The sequence below is a fragment of the Oncorhynchus gorbuscha genome, linkage group LG24 (assembly GCF_021184085.1).
Source record: "Oncorhynchus gorbuscha isolate QuinsamMale2020 ecotype Even-year linkage group LG24, OgorEven_v1.0, whole genome shotgun sequence".
NCBI classification, from domain to species: Eukaryota; Metazoa; Chordata; class Actinopteri; order Salmoniformes; family Salmonidae; genus Oncorhynchus; species Oncorhynchus gorbuscha.
The window spans coordinates 58,511,925-58,531,172 of NC_060196.1; the positions used below are offsets into that span (position 1 = coordinate 58,511,925).

Below are 19,248 nucleotides of genomic sequence, written 5' to 3' on the forward strand. Positions count from 1 at the left end.
TAGAAGGATGGTCAGGAGGGGTTAGAGGGATGGTCTAGAAGGATGGTCTAGAGGGGTAGAGGGATGGTCTAGAGGGGTGGACTAGAGGGATGTCTAGAGGGGTAGAGGGATGGTCTAGAGGAGTGGTCAGGAGGGGTTAGAGGGATGGTCTAGAGGGGTAGAGGGATGGTCTAGAGGGGGTGGACTACAGGGATGTCTAGAGGGGTAGAGGGATGGTCTAGAGGGGTGGTCTAGAGGGGTGGTCAGGAGGGGTGGGGATGGTCTAGAGGGGTGGTCAGGAGGGAGGGATGGTCTAGAGGGGGTAGAGGGATGGTCTAGAGGGGTGGTCAGTAGGGGTTAGAGGATGGTCTAGAGGGGTGGTCAGGAGGGGTAGAGGGGTGGTCAGGAGGGGTTAGAGGGATGGTCTAGAGGGGTAGAGGGATGGTCTAGAGGGGTGGTCAGGAGGGGTTAGAGGGATGGTCTAGAGGGGTAGAGGGATGGTCTAGAGGGGTGGACTAGAGGGATGTCTAGAGGGGTAGAGGGATGGTCTAGAGGGGTGGTCTAGAGGGGTAGAGGGATGGTCTAGAGGGGTGGTCTAGAGGGATTTCTAGAGGGGTAGAGGGATGGTCTACCGGGATGGTCTAGAGGGATGGTCTAGAGGTGTAGAGGGATGGTCTAGAGGGATGGTCTAGAGGTGTAGAGGGATGGTCTAGAGGGATGGTCTAGAGGGGTAGAGGGATGGTCTAGAAGGATGGTCAGGAGGGGTAGAGGGATGGTCTAGAGGGGTAGAGGGATGGTCTAGAGGGGTGGTCTAAAGGGATGTCTAGAGGGGTAGAGGGATGGTCTACCGGGATGGTCTAGAGGGATGGTCTAGAGGGATGGTCTAGAGGGATGTCTAGAGGGATGGTCTAGAGGTGTAGAGGGATGGTCTAGAGGGGTAGAGGGATGGTCTAGAGGGATGTCTAGAGGGATGGTCTAGAGGGGTAGAGGGATGGTCTACTGGGATGGTCTAGAGGGGAGAGGGATCGTCTAGAGGGGTAGAGGGATGGTCTAGAGGGGTAGAGGGATGGTCTAGAGGGATTGTCTAGAGGGGTAGAGGGATAGTCTAGAGGGATGTCTAGAGGGGTAGAGAGATGGTCTACCGGGATGGTCTGCAGGGATGGTCTAGAGGGGTGGTCTAGAGGGGTAGAGGGATGGTCTAGAGGGATGGTCTAGAGGGATGGTCTAGAGGGGTAGAGGGATGGTCTAGAGGGATGGTCTAGAGGGTAGAGGGATGGTCTAGAGGGATGGTCTAGAGGGGTGGTCTAGAGGGATGGTCTAGAGGGATGGTCTAGAGGGGTAGAGGGATGGTCTAGAGGGATGGTCTAGAGGGGTGGTCTAGAGGGATGGTCTAGAGGGGTGGTCTAGAGGGGTAGAGGGATGGTCTAGAGGGATGGTCTAGAGAGGTGGTCTAGAGGGGTAGAGGGGTGGTCTAGAGGGGTAGAGGGATGGTCTAGAGGGGTAGAGGGATGGTCTACTGGGATGGTCTAGAGGGGAGAGGGATTGTCTAGAGGGATGGTCTAGAGGGGTAGAGGGATGGTCTAGAAGGATGGTCTAGAGGGGTTTCCACTGTAGGGAACAGGGTGCCAAAGTAGTGCCCTATTTCCTGTAGGAAACAGAGCGCCAAAGTAGTGCCCTATTTACTGTAGGGAACAGGGTGCCAAAGTAGTGCCCTATTTACTCTAGTGAAAAGGGTGCCAAAGTAGTGCACTATACAGGGAAAAGGGTGCTAAAGTAGTGCCCTATACAGGGTGCCATTCGAAACACATCCTAACTGACCAGTCCTCCTATATCCCATGATTCCTTGCAGCATCTGGAGCCGTGGAAACTCTACGCCACCGTGGGGGTGCTGCTGGTCATCGACGTCCTGTCGCTCATGATCTGGCAAATAGTGGATCCTCTACACATCACTGTGGAGGTATGAGTCAGATAGTTGATCCTCTACACATCACTGTGGAGGTATAAGTCAGATAGTTGATCCTCTACACATCACTGTGGAGGTATGAGTCAGATAGTTGATCCTCTAGTCTACACATCACTGTGGAGGTATGAGTCAGATAGTTATAATCCTCTAGTCTACACATCACTGTGGAGGTATGAGTCAGATAGTTGATCCTCTAGTCTACACATCACCGTGGAGGTATGAGTCAGATAGTTGATCCTCTAGTCTACACATCACTGTGGAGGTATGAGTCAGATAGTTGATCCTCTAGTCTACACATCACTGTGGAGGTATGAGTCAGATAGTTAAACCTCTAGTCTACACATCACTGTGGAGGTATGAATCAGATAGTTGATCCTCTAGTCTACACATTACCGTGGAGGTATGAGTCAGATAGTTAATCCTCTAGTCTACACATCACTGTGGAGGTATGAGTCAGATAGTTAAACCTCTAGTCTACACATCACTGTGGAGGTATGAGTCAGATAGTTGATCCTCTAGTCTACACATCACTGTGGAGGTATGAGTCAGATAGTTAAACCTCTAGTCTACACATCACTGTGGAGGTATGAATCAGATAGTTGATCCTCTAGTCTACACATTACCGTGGAGGTATGAGTCAGATAGTTAATCCTCTAGTCTACACATCACTGTGGAGGTATGAGTCAGATAGTTGATCCTCTAGTCTACACATTACCGTGGAGGTATGAGTCAGATAGTTGATCCTCTACACATCACTGTGGAGGTACGAGTCAGATCAGTGGTGGTTCTAGCTTGGCTCCATGGAAAACCCCCTGTTCAGAGGCATTAGTACTCTACAAAGTTAGAGGTACGCTATTTGATAGATTTCCCCTGCTCACCCTATCTCAGGCTTCCAGAGGGGAGACCTGAGGTCAACCTACCTCGGGCTTCCAGAGGGGAGACCTGAGGTCAACCTACCCCCACCTCCCTACCTCGGGCTTCCAGTGAGGAGACCTGAGGTCAACCTACCCCCGCCCCCTACCTCTGGCTTCTAGTGGGGAGACCTGAGGTCAACATACCCCCACCCCCCTACCTCGGGATTCCAGTGGGGAGACCTGAGGTCAACCTACCCCCGCCCCCTACCTCTGGCTTCTAGTGGGGAGACCTGAGGTCAACATACCCCCGCCCCCTACCTCGGGATTCCAGTGGGGAGACCTGAGGTCAACCTACCCCCTCCCCCCTACCTCGGGCTTCCAGTGGGGAGACCTGAGGTCAACCTACCCCCCTCCCCTACCTCGGGCTTCCAGTGAGGAGACCTGAGGTCAACCTACCCCCGCTCCCCTACCTCGGGCTTCCAGTGAGGAGACCTGAGGTCAACCTACCGCCGCTCCCCTAACTCGGGCTTCCAGAGGGGAGACCTGAGGTCAACCTACCCCCACTCCCCTACCTCGGGCTTCCAGTGGGGAGACCTGAGGTCAACCTACCCCTGTCCCTCTCTCCATCTCATACTTCTGAGTGGGAGACCTTCCCAGGCAGTAGCCTGCCTAGCTCAGAAACTAGAATCGGGTCTCCCACGCCGACAAGGTTAATTTACCCACAGTCCCACACGGTGACATGATATCAATGACTTGACGTGCAAATGAGCGATAGAAAACCGATCGGCAAATGTCACCATTCCGGCAGGTTACCGCAGCTGCCCATGTCACCTATACTTAAATCCTATACCTAATTCCTATACCTAAATCCACCACTGAGTCAGACAGTTGATCCTCTAGTGTACACATCACTGTGGAGGTATGAGTCAGATAGTTGATTCTCTAGTCTACACATCACTGTGGAGGTATGAGTCAGATAGTTGATCCTCTAGTCTACACATCACTGTGGAGGTATGAGTCAGATAGTTGATCCTCTAGTCCACACATCACTGTGGAGGTACAGTGGGGCTAAAAAGTATTTAGTCAGCCACCAATTGTGCAAGTTCTCCCACTTTAAAAGATGAGAGAGGCCTGTAATTTATCATTATAGGTACACTTCAACTATGACAGACAAAATGAGGGGGAAAAAATCCAGAAAATCACATTGTAGGATTTTTAATGAATTTATTTGCAAATTATGGTGGAAAATGAAGTATTTGGTCACCAACAAACAAGCAAGATTTCTGGCTCTCACAGACCTGTAATTTCTTCTTTAAGAGGTTCCTCTGTCCTCCACTCGTTACCTGTTTTAATGGCACCTGTTTGGACTTGTTATCAGTATAAAAGACACCTGTCCACAACCTCAAACAGTCACACTCCAAACTCCACTATGGCCAAGACCAAAGAGCTGTCAAAGGACACCAGAAACAAAATTGTAGACCTGCACCAGGCTGGGAAGACTGAATCTGCAATAGGTAAGCAGCTTGGTTTGAAGAAATCAACTGTGGGAGCAATTATTAGGAAATGGAAGACATACAAGACCACTGATAATCTCCCTCGATCTGGGGCTCCACGCAAGATCTCACCCCGTGGGGTCAAAATGATCACAAGAACGGTGAGTAAAAATCCCAGAACCACACGGGGGGACCTAGTGAATGACCTGCAGAGAGCTGGGACCAAAGTAACAAAGCCTACCATCAGTAACAACTCCAGCAGTGCCAGACATATCCCCTGCTTAAGCCAGTACATGTCCAGGCCCGTCTGAAGTTTGCTAGAGAGCATTTGGATCATCCAGAAGAAGATTGGGAGAATGTCATATGGTCAGATGAAACCAAAATATAAGTTTTTGGTAAAAACTCAACTCGTCGTGTTTGGAGGACAAAGAATGCTGAGTTGCATCCAAAGAACACCATACCTACTGTGAAGTATGGGGGTGGAAACATCATGCTTTGGGGCTGTTTTTCTGCAAAGGGACCAGGACGACTGATCCGTGTAAAGGAAAGAATGAATGGGGCCATGTATCGTGAGATTTTGAGTGAAAACCTCCTTCCATCAGCAAGGGCATTGAAGATTAAACGTGGCTGGGTCTTTCAGCATGACAATGATCCCAAACACACCGCCCAGGCAATGAAGGAGTGGCTTCGTAAGAAGCATTTCAAGGTCCTGGAGTGGCCTAGCCAGTCTCCAGATCTCAAACCCATAGAAAATCATTGGAGGGAGTTGAAAGTCCGTGTTGCCCAGCAACAGCCCCAAAACATCACTGCTCTAGAGGAGATCTGCATGGATGAATGGGCCAAAATACCAGCAACAGTGTGTGAAAACCTTGTGAAGACTTACAGAAAACATTTGACCTCTGCCATTGCCAACAAAGGGTATATAACAAAGTATTGAGATAAACTTTTGTTATTGACCAAATACTTATTTTCCACCATAATTTGCAAATAAATTCATTAAAAATCCTACAATGTGATTTTTTGGAGAAAAAAATTATCATTTTGTCTGTCATAGTTGAAGTGTACCTATGATGAAAATTACCGGCCTCTCTCATATTTTTTAAGTGAGAGAACTTGCACAATTGGTGGCTGACTAAATACTTTTTTGCCCCACTGTATGAGTCATGACTCCCCGTCTCTTCTCATCTCCTCTCTTCTCTTCTCTTGTCTCTTCCTCTCTCTTCTTTTTCTCTCTCTCTTTCAGTCCTCCTCTCTCTCCTCTCTCTCTCTCTCTCTCTCTCTCTCTGTCTCTTTCTGTCCTCTCTTCCCTCGTCTCTCTCTCTCTGTCTCTTTCTGTCCTCTCTTCTCTCGTCTCTCTCTCTGTCTCTTTCTGTCCTCTCTTCTCTCGTCTCTCTCTGTCTCTTTCTGTCCTCTCTTTTCTTCTCTCGCCTCTCCCCTTCCTGTTTGTTTTCAGAGCTGCATCACTATTGGTTAACTCCAGACTATGAAGGAATAAACAAAACAAATTGTGAATCTTTCAAAATCATTATGAAATATAATGTGTACATGGATATAGTGCAGATAACATTATTATTCCTCTGTTCTGTTTTAGTGCAGAAGCCTTGAGATCACATTATTCCTCTGTTTGTCTGAGTAGAAGTTTGTGAGAGAGGCCCCTAAAGGAGATCTGGATGTTCTGATCCAACCTCTGCTGGAACACTGCAGCTCAGACAAGATGAATACTTGGCTTGGTAAGGAGATGGGAAGGGAGGGAGGGAGGGAGGGAGGGAGGGGAGGAGGGAGGGGGAGGGAGGGAGGCTTGGTAAGGAAGGAGGGAGGGAGGGAGGGAGGCTTGGTAAGGAGAGAGGGAGGCTTGGTAAGGAGATGGGAAGGGAGGGAGGGAGGCTTGGTAAGGAAGGAGGGAGGGAGGGAGGCTTGGTAAGGAGAGAGGGAGGCTTGGTAAGGAGATGGGAAGGGAGGGAGGGAGGGAGGGAGGGAGGGAGGCTTGGTAAGGAGATGGGAAGGGAGGGAGGGAGGGAGGGAGGGAGGGAGGGAGGGAGGGAGGGAGGGAGGGAGGGAGGGAGGGAGGGGGGAGGGAGGGAGGCTTGGTAAGGAGAGAGGGAGGCTTGGTAAGGAGAGAGGGAGACTTGGTAAGGAGAGAGGGAGGGAGGCTTGGTAAGGAGAGAGAGAGGGAGGCTTGGTAAGGAGAGAGAGAGGGAGACTTGGTAAGGAGAGAGGGAGGGAGGCTTGGTAAGGAGAGAGGGAGGGAGGCTTGGTAAGGAGAGAGGGAGGCTTGGTAAGGAGAGAGGGAGGCTTGGTAAGGAGAGAGGGAGACTTGGTAAGGAGAGAGGGAGGCTTGGTAAGGAGAGAGGGAGACTTGGTAAGGAGAGAGGGAGGGAGACTTGGTAAGGAGAGAGGGAGACTTGGTAAGGAGAGAGGGAGGCTTGGTAAGGAGAGAGAGAGGCTTGGTAAGGAGAGAGGGAGGCTTGGTAAGGAGAGAGGGAGGCTTGGTAAGGAGAGAGGGAGACTTGATAAGGAGAGAGGGAGGGAGGCTTGGTAAGATGAGAGGGAGGGAGGCTTGGTAAGGAGAGAGGGAGGCTTGGTAAGGAGAGAGGGAGACTTGGTAAGGAGAGAGGGAGGCTTGGTAAGGAGAGAGGGAGGCTTGGTAAGATGAGAGGGAGGGAGGCTTGGTAAGGCGAGAGGGAGGCTTGGTAAGGAGAGAGGGAGACTTTGTATGGAGAGAGGGAGGGAGGCTTGGTAAGGAGAGAGGGAGGCTTGGTAAGGAGAGAGGGAGGCTTGGTAAGGAGAGAGGGAGGGAGGCTTGGTAAGGAGAGAGAGAGGCTTGGTAAGGAGAGAGGGAGGGAGGCTTGGTAAGATGAGAGGGAGGGAGGCTTGGTAAGGAGAGAGGGAGGGAGGCTTGGTAAGGAGAGAGGGAGGGAGGCTTGGTAAGGAGAGAGGGAGGGAGGCTTGGTAAGATGAGAGGGAGGGAGACTTGATAAGGAGAGAGGGAGGGAGGCTTGGTAAGATGAGAGGGAGGGAGGCTTGGTAAGGAGAGAGGGAGGCTTGGTAAGGAGAGAGGGAGACTTGGTAAGGAGAGAGGGAGGCTTGGTAAGGAGAGAGGGAGGCTTGGTAAGGAGAGAGGGAGGCTTGGTAAGATGAGAGGGAGGGAGGCTTGGTAAGGAGAGAGTGAGGCTTGGTAAGGAGAGAGGGAGACTTTATATTAGAGAGGGAGGCTTGGTAAGGAGAGAGGGAGGCTTGGTAAGGAGAGAGGGAGGGAGGCTTGGTAAGGAGAGAGGGAGACTTGGTAAGGAGAGAGGGAGGGAGACTTGGTAAGGAGAGAGGGAGACTTGGTAAGGAGAGGGGAGACATGGTAAGGAGAGGGGGAGACATGGTAAGGAGAGGGGGCTCAGCCTCTGTACCACCAGTACATTAAACCCATCTGTTAATATCTTACCTTTAACATGAGGCCTGAGTCTGGAGCAACTGCCAGTGAACACTAAAAACCTAGTTCCCTCCCTCCCTCCCTCCCTCCCTCCCTCCCTCCCTCCCTCCCTCCCCCTAGGGGTGGTGTATGGTTATAAGGGCTTGCTGCTGCTCCTGGGGATTTTCTTGGCTTATGAGACCAAGTCTATATCTACAGAGAAGATCAATGACCACCGCGCTGTGGGCATGGCCATCTACAACGTCTCAGTAAGTATTTCTGTGTGTGTATGTGTGTGTGTGTGTGTGTGTGTATGTGTGCGTGCTCTCGGCATGAGCAGTATTTCTGTGTGTGTGTGTGTGTGTGTGTGTGTGTGTGTGTGTGTGTGTGTGTGTGTGTGTGTGTGTGTGTGTGTGTGTGTGTGTGTGTGTGTGTGTGTGTGTGTGTGTGTGTGTGTGTGTGTGTGTGTATGCGTGCGTGCTCTCGTCATGAGCAGTATTTCTCTGTGTGTGTGTGTGTGTGTGTGTGTGTGTGTGTGTGTGTGTGTGTGTGTGTGTGTGTGTGTGTGTGTGTGTGTGTGTGTGTGTGTGTGTGTGTGTGTGTGTGTGTGTGTGTGTGTGTGTGTGTGTGTGTGTGCTCTCGTCACGAGCAGTATTTCTGTGTGTGTGCGTGCGGGCGGGCGGGTGCTGTAGTCATGAACAGTATTTCTGTGTGTGTCCGTGGGTGTGTGTATGAGTGTGTGTGTGTGTGTGTACTGTTGTCATGGTATTTCTGTTACATTTATTTCGTATTGAGTCATTTGTATGACACAGGGCTGAACTACACTGTTTTTTGGAACAAGATACGTTCAAGAGGTATAATTTGTAATAATAATAATAATAATAATAATAATAATTTGTATTTTCAAATTACTTCTCAATATCATTTTTTTTTTATGGTGGTTCACAATTTTGTGGCCCCCTTTCTCCTTGCATTGGTTTCTGATGGCACTATGGTGTGATAAGAGCGTCCCCTAAATGAACTAAATATTATAGTATATGTAAAAATTAACAATTGCAAAGCATGCTGAGTATTATTCTAATGAGCTCCTCCCTGAAACAAAGCCAAAAATAATACCCAGTGTGCTTTGCAGTTCATTTTCACATGCTGTATGTGACTCGTTTCAGAAAACTAGATTTCATTTCTTCTTAGTTTTTGCCTTCTGGAACATGTGAACTTTCAACTTTCAATGCAACAACTGTCGATAGATATACAGTTGAAGTCTGAACTTTAGCCAAATACATTTAAACTCTGTTTTTCACAATTCCTGACATTTAATCCTAGTAAAAATTCCCTTTCTTAGGTCAGTTAGGATCACCACTTTATTTTAAGAATGTGAAATGCCAGAATAATAGTAGAGATTGATTTATTTCAGCTTTTATTTCTTTCATCACATTCCCAGTGGGTCAGAAGTTTAAATACACTCAATTAGTATTTGGTATCATTGCCTTTAAATTGTTTAACTTGGGTCAAACGTTTCGGGTAGCCTTCTACAAGCTCCCCACAATAAGTTGGGTGAATTTTGGCCCATTCCTCCTGACAGAGCTGGTGTAACTGAGTCAGGTTTTTGGCCTCCTTGCTCACACATGCTTTTTCAGTTCTGCCCACAAAGTTTCTATAGGATTGAGGTCAGGGCTTTGTGATGGCCACTCCAATACCTTGACTTTGATGTCCCTAAGCCATTTTGCCACAACTTTGGAAGCATGCTTGGGGTCATTGCCCATTTGGAAGACCCATTTGCGACCAAGCTTTAACTGATGTCTTGAGATGTTGCTTCAATATATCCACATCATTTCCCCCCCTCATGATGCTATCTATTTTGTGAAGTGCACCAGTCCCTCCTGTAGCAAAGCACCCCCACAACATGATGCTGTCACCCCCGTGCTTCACGGTTGGGATGGTGTTCTTCGGCTTGCAAGCATCCCCCTTTTTTCTCCAAACATAACGATGGTCATTATGGCCAAACAGTTTCGATGTCAAGCAAAGAGGCACTGAGTTTGAAGGTAAGCCTCGAAATACATCCAGAGGTACACCTCCAATTGACTCAAAATATGTTAATTAGCCTATCAGAAGCTTCTAAAGAAACTATAGTTTCTTATCAAAATATTTGTGGAGTGGTTGAAAAACGAGTTTTAAGGTTCTAAGGACTGTTGCCATCTAGTGGAAGCCTTAGGAAGTGCAATAGACACTGTATATAGGATAGGCAAAGACTTGAAAAACTACAATCCTCAGATTTCCCACTTCCTGGTTGGATTTTTTTCTCAGGTTTCTGCCTGCCATATGAGTTCTGTTATACTCACAGACATCATTCAAACAAATTAAGAAACGTCAGAGTGTTTTCTATCAAAATCTACTAATGGTATCCATATCTTAGCTTCTGGGCCTGAGTAGCAGGTAGTTTACTCTGGGCACCTTATGCATCCAAGCTACTCAATACTGCCCACAGCCATAAGAAGTTTTAATGACTACAACCTAAGTGTATGTAAACTTCCAATATCAAGGAGTAAAATGGTCAGAGGGAGCTGTTCTCTCATTTGTGTCTGGAGGGAGCTAGCCAGCTAGCCAACGTTAGCCAGTTAGCTTCGGTGCGTGACTGCTGTTGTTAGGTCAGAACGCTCGGATCAACTCTACTCCTCGACTAAAGAGTCCAGTGTGCACTCTGAACACTCCGAGAGCAAAACTAGACAAGCAAATGTACAGTGCCTTGCGAAAGTATTCGGCCCCCTTGAACTTTGTGACCTTTTGCCACATTTCTGGCTTCAAACATAAAGATATAAAACTGTAATTTTTGTGAAGAATCAACAACAAGTGGGACACAATCATGAAGTGGAACGACATTTATAGGATATTTCAAACTTTTTTAACAAATCAAAAACGGAAAAATTGGGCGTGCAAAATGATTCAGCCCCTTTACTTTCAGTGCAGCAAACTCTCTCCAGAAGTTCAGTGAGGATCTCTCTCAAATGGCTCTGAGATACACATAACGTTAGCTAGCGAGCCAGCCAGCTAAAGTTAGCTAGCTAGCTAACAGTGCACTTCAACCATCTTATCTTACCTGTATACATCATTCGTGGATGAACGCGTCTCCTGTCGGATGCCATGGTTACCCGTTAGTTTGAAGATGTAATGCAGAAACAGGTGTTTTCTCCATCTCCTTAGCTATCATACTCTAATTCTACTGATTTCAAAACTCGGTCCTCCAGGAAGTGGAGAGCAACACTTATGCGGTTTTACTACTCGACAGGATTAACTCGACATACTGACCAGCTCAAATAGACAGACGTGTGCTATGTGGCAAACTCAATTCAATTCAAAATCATTTCTCGGCATGTCCAGCCCACTCTTTATCTCAGCCAATCATGGCTCGGGGAAGGTTGCTCACTTTTTCTGTGGGTCAACCAACTAGGCTCGTAATTTAACAGTTTTATTCCAATTTTCAGATGGCATACAAGTTTGTTATTAAGGCACATGAAAGTTCATATGATCCAGAATGCATTTCTGCCAACAAAAAAAAACACATTTTGATAAAATAAAAAAGTTTATTTTCAAAAGGCTTTCCTGTGAAGTGGTGACCAGCAACATACGCCTAGTTTCCTGAAACGGGTCACATATGGACTTGACCTTTTACCAAATAGGGCTTTGGGCAGCAGGTAGCCTAGTGGTTAGAGCATTGGGCCAGTAACCGAAAGGTCGCTGGATCGAATCCCTGAGCTGACAAGGTAAAAATCTGTCATTCTGCCCCTGAGCAAAGCAGTTAACCCACTGTTCACCAGGCTCCGTGGATGTTGATTAAGGCAGCCCCACGTATCTGTCTGATTCAGATGGGTTGGGTTAAATGCAAAAGACATGGTTGAATATATTCAGTTGAACATCTGACTAGGTATCCCCCTTTCCCTATCTTCTTTATACCACGCCTACCTTGTCACAACACGACTGATTGGCTCAAGGAAAGAAATGTAATGAATGTACTTCTTAACAATGCACACCTGTTAATTGAAATGCATTCCAGGTAACTACCTCATAAAGCTGGTTGAGAGAATACAAAGCTGTCATCAAGGCAAAGGGTCGCTACTTTGAAGAATCTAAAATCAATTTTGATTTGTTTAACACTTTTTTGGTTACTACAAGAGTCAGGAAATTACAACATTTCTCCCCCCAATGTCGTGTTAATGCAATTCCGAAGAATACACAACATGTGCAGCAACAGATTGGCAGTAAACAAAATAGCACATTATCCAAACAGGTTGTTGGATGGATGCCTTTTAGTCTAGCATATTTACCTCTAGCATATTTACCTCTAGAGTATTTACTTCACACAAAGTCGCCATAAATTCAAAGTACACAGCATAATTGACACTGCCGGACTGCACACGCTGGCACCCCTGCAGGGATTTTGGGCCCCATGAAAAGATATCACATTGGGCCCCACCACCCCAGGCCACACCAACCCTGCACAATTGCCTGTAACCTCCAGAACACCTCCAGAACCCAATCGACCCATTCACAGCTTTAAATAACTCTACCTTTAACCACACACCTCCAGAACCCAATCGACCCATTCACAGCTTTAAATAACTCTACCTTTAACCACACACCTCCAGAACCCAATCGACCCATTCACAGCTTTAAATAACTCTACCTTTGCAGGCTTTCAACTCGCTTGTAGTTCAATATTTACTGTAGGATATTTCCTGACAGTGAGCTGTGATAATATAACGCTGTGTAGACATTCATGCAACAGTCTGCATACAGTGGAATTCACTATTCGATGCAAAAGACTGATCCCCTCTACAAGAAATATGATAAATGCAATCTTTTACAGTCTAAATCTCATTTTAATGGTCAAATTCTTGAATGGGAAAATTCTCTTAACATTGATGAATAACTTAAAAATAAATATAACTTAAATATACATTAACATTATCATCTATAGAATGTTATAACGAACAAAATAGTAAAATCAGCAGAAGATTTTTTAAACTAAGGTATACATAACAAACTAGACAATAAGCAGCTGTACAAATGGAAAAATGAAAAGGCCTGATGATGGCGCCAGAGGAAAGGTCAAGAGGTCACCAAATCAATAGGTTTCTTCCACTTGGGGTCTTGATTGTGCACAACACATTTTATGGTAAATCCAGCCACTACTTTGAGATATATCCTGTTCTCAGTCTTGTTCTCAGCCTGTGGGCATCATGTGTAGTGATCCAGTATCCACAGCCATGCCATTAAACAGTTATCACTGGGCCTCGCTCAGCCTTCCTCACCAAGAGCCCAGCGCTGAGCCTTCTTACTAGCAAAGTCCCTGATCAAGTCTTTGAAGTCCAGCTTTCTAGCTAACGGACTTTCAAGGGGACAGCATGGCAAGACTGTGAATCCTTTCCAGGGACATAGTCAAATAGTTTTTAAAATCAGTTTTAGCTTACTGGAAAACTCTCTCGCCACCAGGAACAGTCACAGGCAGTGTGCAAAATATACGTAAAGCAATGCACACTTCTCCCAAAATGCTTTGCAGCTGCATCTTAGGAGGGGACACAGGCAGCATATACAGTGTTCAGGAGACCAAGAGGGGACAAGTTAGGAGGGGACAGAGTCAGTATATATAGTGTTCAGGAGACCAAGAGGGGACAGGTTAGGAGGGGACAGAGTCAGCATATACAGTGTTCAGGTGTCAGGAGACCAAGAGGGGACAGGTTAGGAGGGGACAGTGGCAGTATATACAGTGTTCAGGTGACCAAGAGGGGACAGGTTAGGAGGGGAAGGGTCAGTATATACAGTGTTCAGGAGACCAAGAGGGGACAGGTTAGGAGGGGAAGGGTCAGTATATACAGTGTTCAGGTGACCAAGAGGGGACAGGTTAGGAGGGGAAGGGTCAGTATATACAGTGTTCAGGTGACCAAGAGGGGACAGGTTAGGAGGGGAAGGGTCAGTATATACAGTGTTCAGGTGACCAAGAGGGGACAGGTTAGGAGGGGAAGGGTCAGTATATACAGTGTTCAGGTGACCAAGAGGGGACAGGTTAGGAGGGGAGCAGCATATACAGTGTTCAGGAGACCAAGATGGGACAGGTTAGGAGGGGACAGAGGCAGCATATACAGTGTTCAGGAGACCAAGAGGGGACAGGTTAGGAGGGGACAGAGGCAGCATATACAGTGTTCAGGAGACCAAGAGGGGACAGGTTAGGAGGGGAAGGGTCAGTATATACAGTGTCCAGGAGACCAAGAGGGGACAGGTTAGGAGGGGACAGAGGCAGCATATACAGTGTTCAGGAGACCAAGAGGGGACAGGTTAGGAGGGGACAGAGTCAGTATATACAGTGTTCAGGTGTTCAGGAGACCAAGAGGGGACAGGTTAGGAGGGGACAGAGGCAGCATATACAGTGTTCAGGTGTTCAGGAGACCAAGAGGGGACAGGTTAGGAGGGGACAGAGGCAGCATATACAGTGTTCAGGTGTTCAGGAGACCAAGAGGGGACAGGTTAGGAGGGGACAGTGGCAGTATATACAGTGTTCAGGAGACCAAGAGGGGACAGGTTAGGAGGGGACAGAGTCAGCATATACAGTGTTCAGGAGACCAAGAGGGGACAGGTTAGGAGGGGACAGAGGCAGCATATACAGTGTTCAGGAGACCAAGAGGGGACAGGTTAGGAGGGGACAGAGGCAGCATATACAGTGTCAGGAGACCAAGGGGACAGGTTAGGAGGGGACAGAGTCAGTATATACAGTGGACAGAGTCAGTATATACAGTGTTCAGGTGTCTTACTTCCTTTTGAACCTCAGGTGTCAGATCTCTGGAATACTTCATGATCACTGCCCAACTTTCAGAACAGCAGGGAAATTCTTCTACAATTTTTGCAGTTGTATGGAACCTAGTGCCCAAGTAACTTATGATGTCCACAGCAGTAAAAAAACACTGGGTTCCAAAACACCTTTTCCTCTGGCGGTTGTGTTCCTCGATTAATTGAGGTGCATCATCCATTTGTGTAGCAATCAGTGTTGCCTCAGACAGGAGAGACTCCCATCCATCTCTAAGAGCCTGCATCTCTTCTTTCAAGACTCTGATATTGGCTGCCTTCTGTGTCTAGTGAGATTTGTCCTGACTGGAGAATCACATTCCTGTCCACAATGCATTGCAGTACCTGCAATTATGCCAACTGACATGTCATTCAACACAATGCTGCTCACCTCCTTCAGTTGGGAGACAGGGCTGGTTCAGGGGGATGGGGAGACAGGGCTGGTTCAGGGGGATGGGGAGACAGGGCTGGTTCAGGGGGATGGGGAGACAGGGCTGGTTCAGGGGGATGGGGAGGCAGGGCTGGTTCAGGGGGATGGGGAGACAGGGCTGGTTCAGGGGGATGGGGAGACAGGGCTGGTTCAGGGGATGGGGAGACAGGGCTGGTTCAGGGGTATGGGGAGACAGGGCTGGTTCAGGGGTATGGGGAGACAGGGCTGGTTCAGGGGTATGGAGAGACAGGACTGGTTCAGGGGGATGGGGAGACAGGGCTGGTTCAGGGGATGGGGAGACAGGGCTGGTTCAGGGGTATGGGGAGACAGGGCTGGTTCAGGGGTATGGGGAGACAGGGCTGGTTCAGGGAGATGGGGAGACAGGGCTGGTTCAGGGGGATGGGGAGACAGGGCTGGTTCAGGGGATGGGGAGACAGGGCTGGTTCAGGGGTATGGGGAGACAGGGCTGGTTCAGGGAGATGGGGAGACAGGGCTGGTTCAGGGGGATGGGGAGACAGGGCTGGTTCAGGGGTATGGGGAGACAGGGCTGGTTCAGGGGGATGGGGAGACAGGGCTGGTTCAGGGGGATGGGGAGACAGGGCTGGTTCAGGGGTATGGGGAGACAGGGCTGGTTCAGGGAGATGGGGAGACAGGGCTGGTTCGGGGTATGGGGAGACAGGGCTGGTTCAGGGGGATGGGGAGACAGGGCTGGTTCAGGGGGATGGGGAGGCAGGGCTGGTTCAGGGGGATGGGGAGACAGGGCTGGTTCAGGGGGATGGGGAGACAGGGCTGGTTCAGGGGGATGGGGAGACAGGGCTGGTTCAGGGGTATGGGGAGACAGGGCTGGTTCAGGGGTATGGGGAGACAGGGCTGGTTCAGGGAGATGGGGAGACAGGGCTGGTTCAGGGGTATGGAGAGACAGGACTGGTTCAGGGGGATGGGGAGACAGGGCTGGTTCAGGGGTATGGGGAGACAGGGCTGGTTCAGGGGTATGGGGAGACAGGGCTGGTTCAGGGGTATGGGGAGACAGGGCTGGTTCAGGGAGATGGGGAGACAGGGCTGGTTCAGGGGATGGGGAGACAGGGCTGGTTCAGGGGTATGGGGAGACAGGGCTGGTTCAGGGGTATGGGGAGACAGGGCTGGTTCAGGGGTATGGAGAGACAGGGCTGGTTCAGGGGTATGGAGAGACAGGACTGGTTCAGGGGTATGGAGAGACAGGGCTGGTTCAGGGAGATGGGGAGGCAGGGCTGGTTCAGGGGGATGGGGAGACAGGGCTGGTTCAGGGAGATGGGGAGACAGGGCTGGTTCAGGGGATGGGGAGACAGGGCTGGTTCAGGGAGATGGGGAGACAGGGCTGGTTCAGGGGGATGGGGAGACAGGGCTGGTTCAGGGGATGGGGAGACAGGGCTGGTTCAGGGGTATGGGGAGACAGGGCTGGTTCAGGGGTATGGGGAGACAGGGCTGGTTCAGGGGGATGGGGAGACAGGGCTGGTTCAGGGGGATGGAGAGACAGGACTGGTTCAGGGGGATGGGGAGACAGGGCTGGTTCAGGGGTATGGGGAGACAGGGCTGGTTCAGGGAGATGGGGAGACAGGGCTGGTTCAGGGAGATGGGGAGACAGGGCTGGTTCAGGGGGATGGGGAGACAGGGCTGGTTCAGGGGGATGGGGAGACAGGGCTGGTGATTCTGAAGCTGTATCTGTTGGGCACCAGACAGGGTCAGGGACAACTGATTTACTATGAATAGCTTGTTAAAAGTTTGCCTGCATTGATTAAATGTCGGCTAAATGTAAATAGTTGTTATTATTAATACTTTTCTGTGAAAATATTAAGTAACTAATGTTAGGGAAGCAAAAGTAACCTGTTTCACTATGGACTAAGCTAACAGGTTCATTTACACCTCAGACGACACCCACCTTCCTTTGTGAAACATTGGGCGACACGCTGTTGTCCTTTCTGTTCTCTCTTCTTTCTTTCTCTTCTTTCTTTTCGTTTGTTCGAAGATTTGGGCTCTTTACTTTTTTTTGTTGTTACCAAAAAACAAGAAAATAAAAAGAAACCGTTAGTTGTATTAGTGCATTGTAAATAAAATATGATATTAATGAATCTTCCTGACTTTCCCCTCTGTACACAATACTTCCGAATGCTGTTCAGAGTTCTCATCAGAATTGAAAGTTCGATCCCAGATTGACCGAGGAAACGGCCATTGGCCCTAGAAAAATCGTGGATAGAGGACAACTCACTTTAGTTATTATGATCAACGGAATGATGAACATATTGGAATAAATACAACTAATGCAATTGAAGGCGTATATCAAATTCATAACCCACCGTTATTTTAAACTAATTTAAAGCATAAGTCACGTGTGATCACCTAGATGATAATTTCAGTAGGACTACCGGTTTGATTGTGACAGCGCCGCCACGCTGTTTTGAGACCAGCGTCGAGGAATCATCTACTGTAGATAAATCAATCAATGTCAGATCTTTATTTTCACTGAATCTCTGTTTGGATATTTGGTAACAATTCGGCTGGGGAAATATTAGCTAATGATCATCTGTATATTCTAGTCTGCTCATATATTAATAAGTGATCAGAACATTTTGATGGCATGTTATGAAAGTGGATTTGGCAGTTCACTCGCGAAGTAGCCTGTCCTACTTCCGACCAATAGCATGTGATTTGTCTGATAATCAATCAATGTGATTTTGTTTCACTGAATCAGTCTGTACATTTTGGTCAATTGATCTCTGTCTGGACAAGTGCAAATGGCAGCTCATTTATTAGTTTGCTCATCTATCACAGATCAGAAACATTTAGCGTGTAACACTGTAGCGTAAACCAAGAGTATTATCTATCTATTGACTCTCCTAGTTACCTTATATAGAGCCTAGGATATTTTCCTATATTCCCAATCTCACCGAAACCCACAATCCAGACTCATTTGATTCTGTAATCCCATAGGTTGCATTATTAAAGTACGTCTCACCTGCATGTAAAAATACAATAATATTGCTCTGGTCCAGAGCAAGCAGAATCCTACGCCTACTTGTAGCTGAGGTTCCAGAATCCTACGCCTACTTGTAGCTGAGGTTGCAGAATCCTACGCCTACTTGTAGCTGAGGTTGCAGAATCCTACGCCTACTTGTAGCTGAGGTTGCAGAATCCTACGCCTACTTGTAGCTGAGGTTGCAGAATCCTACTCCTACTTGTAGCTGAGGTTGCAGAATCATACTCCTACTTGTAGCTGAGGTTCCAGAATCCTACGCCTACTTGTAGCTGAGGTTGCAGAATCCTACGCCTACTTGTAGCTGAGGTTGCAGAATCCTACGCCTACTTGTAGCTGAGGTTGCAGAATCATACGCCTACTTGTAGCTGAGGTTGCAGAATCCTACGCCTACTTGTAGCTGAGGTTCCAGAATCCTACGCCTACTTGTAGCTGAGGTTGCAGAATCCTACGCCTACTTGTAGCTGAGGTTGCAGAATCCTACGCCTACTTGTAGCTGAGGTTGCAGAATCATACGCCTACTTGTAGCTGAGGTTGCAGAATCCTACGCCTACTTGTAGCTGAGGTTGCAGAATCCTACGCCTACTTGTAGCTGAGGTTGCAGAATCCTACGCCTACTTGTAGCTGAGGTTGCAGAATCCTACGCCTACTTGTAGCTGAGGTTGCAGAATCCTACTCCTACTTGTAGCTGAGGTTGCAGAATCATACTCCTACTTGTAGCTGAGGTTCCAGAATCCTACGCCTACTTGTAGCTGAGGTTGCAGAATCCTACGCCTACTTGTAGCTGAGGTTGCAGAATCCTACGCCTACTTGTAGCTGAGGTTGCAGAATCATACGCCTACTTGTAGCTGAGGTTGCAGAATCCTACGCCTACTTGTAGCTGAGGTTCCAGAATCCTACGCCTACTTGTAGCTGAGGTTGCAGAATCCTACGCCTACTTGTAGCTGAGGTTGCAGAATCCTACGCCTACTTGTAGCTGAGGTTGCAGAATCATACGCCTACTTGTAGCTGAGGTTGCAGAATCCTACGCCTACTTGTAGCTGAGGTTGCAGAATCCTACGCCTACTTGTAGCTGAGGTTGCAGAATCCTACGCCTACTTGTAGCTGAGGTTGCAGAATCCTACGCCTACTTGTAGCTGAGGTTGCAGAATCGGTTGAAAAGGATGTTCTGCCTGCACCTCACCATCACTTTAGAGGGTTAGCCTTCCTGCACCTCACCATCACTTTAGAGGGTTAGCCTTCCTGCACCTCACCATCACTTTAGAGGGTTAGCCTGCCTGCACCTCACCAT

The 19,248-nt window shown here is 48.3% G+C and overlaps 1 protein-coding gene across 3 annotated transcripts in view; it reads left to right on the forward strand.

The window, feature by feature from the left end:
- The window catches only part of LOC124013436 (gamma-aminobutyric acid type B receptor subunit 1-like), a 247,874-nt gene that overhangs the window by 160,227 nt on the left and 68,399 nt on the right, over positions 1-19,248 (forward strand). For all 3 annotated transcript variants that reach the window (XM_046327784.1, XM_046327782.1, XM_046327783.1), the window contains 3 exons: positions 1,829-1,936; positions 5,926-6,019; positions 7,831-7,958. In XM_046327784.1, the coding sequence (XP_046183740.1) occupies positions 1,829-1,936; positions 5,926-6,019; positions 7,831-7,958 (330 nt within the window). The remainder of the gene's footprint in view (positions 1-1,828; positions 1,937-5,925; positions 6,020-7,830; positions 7,959-19,248) is intronic.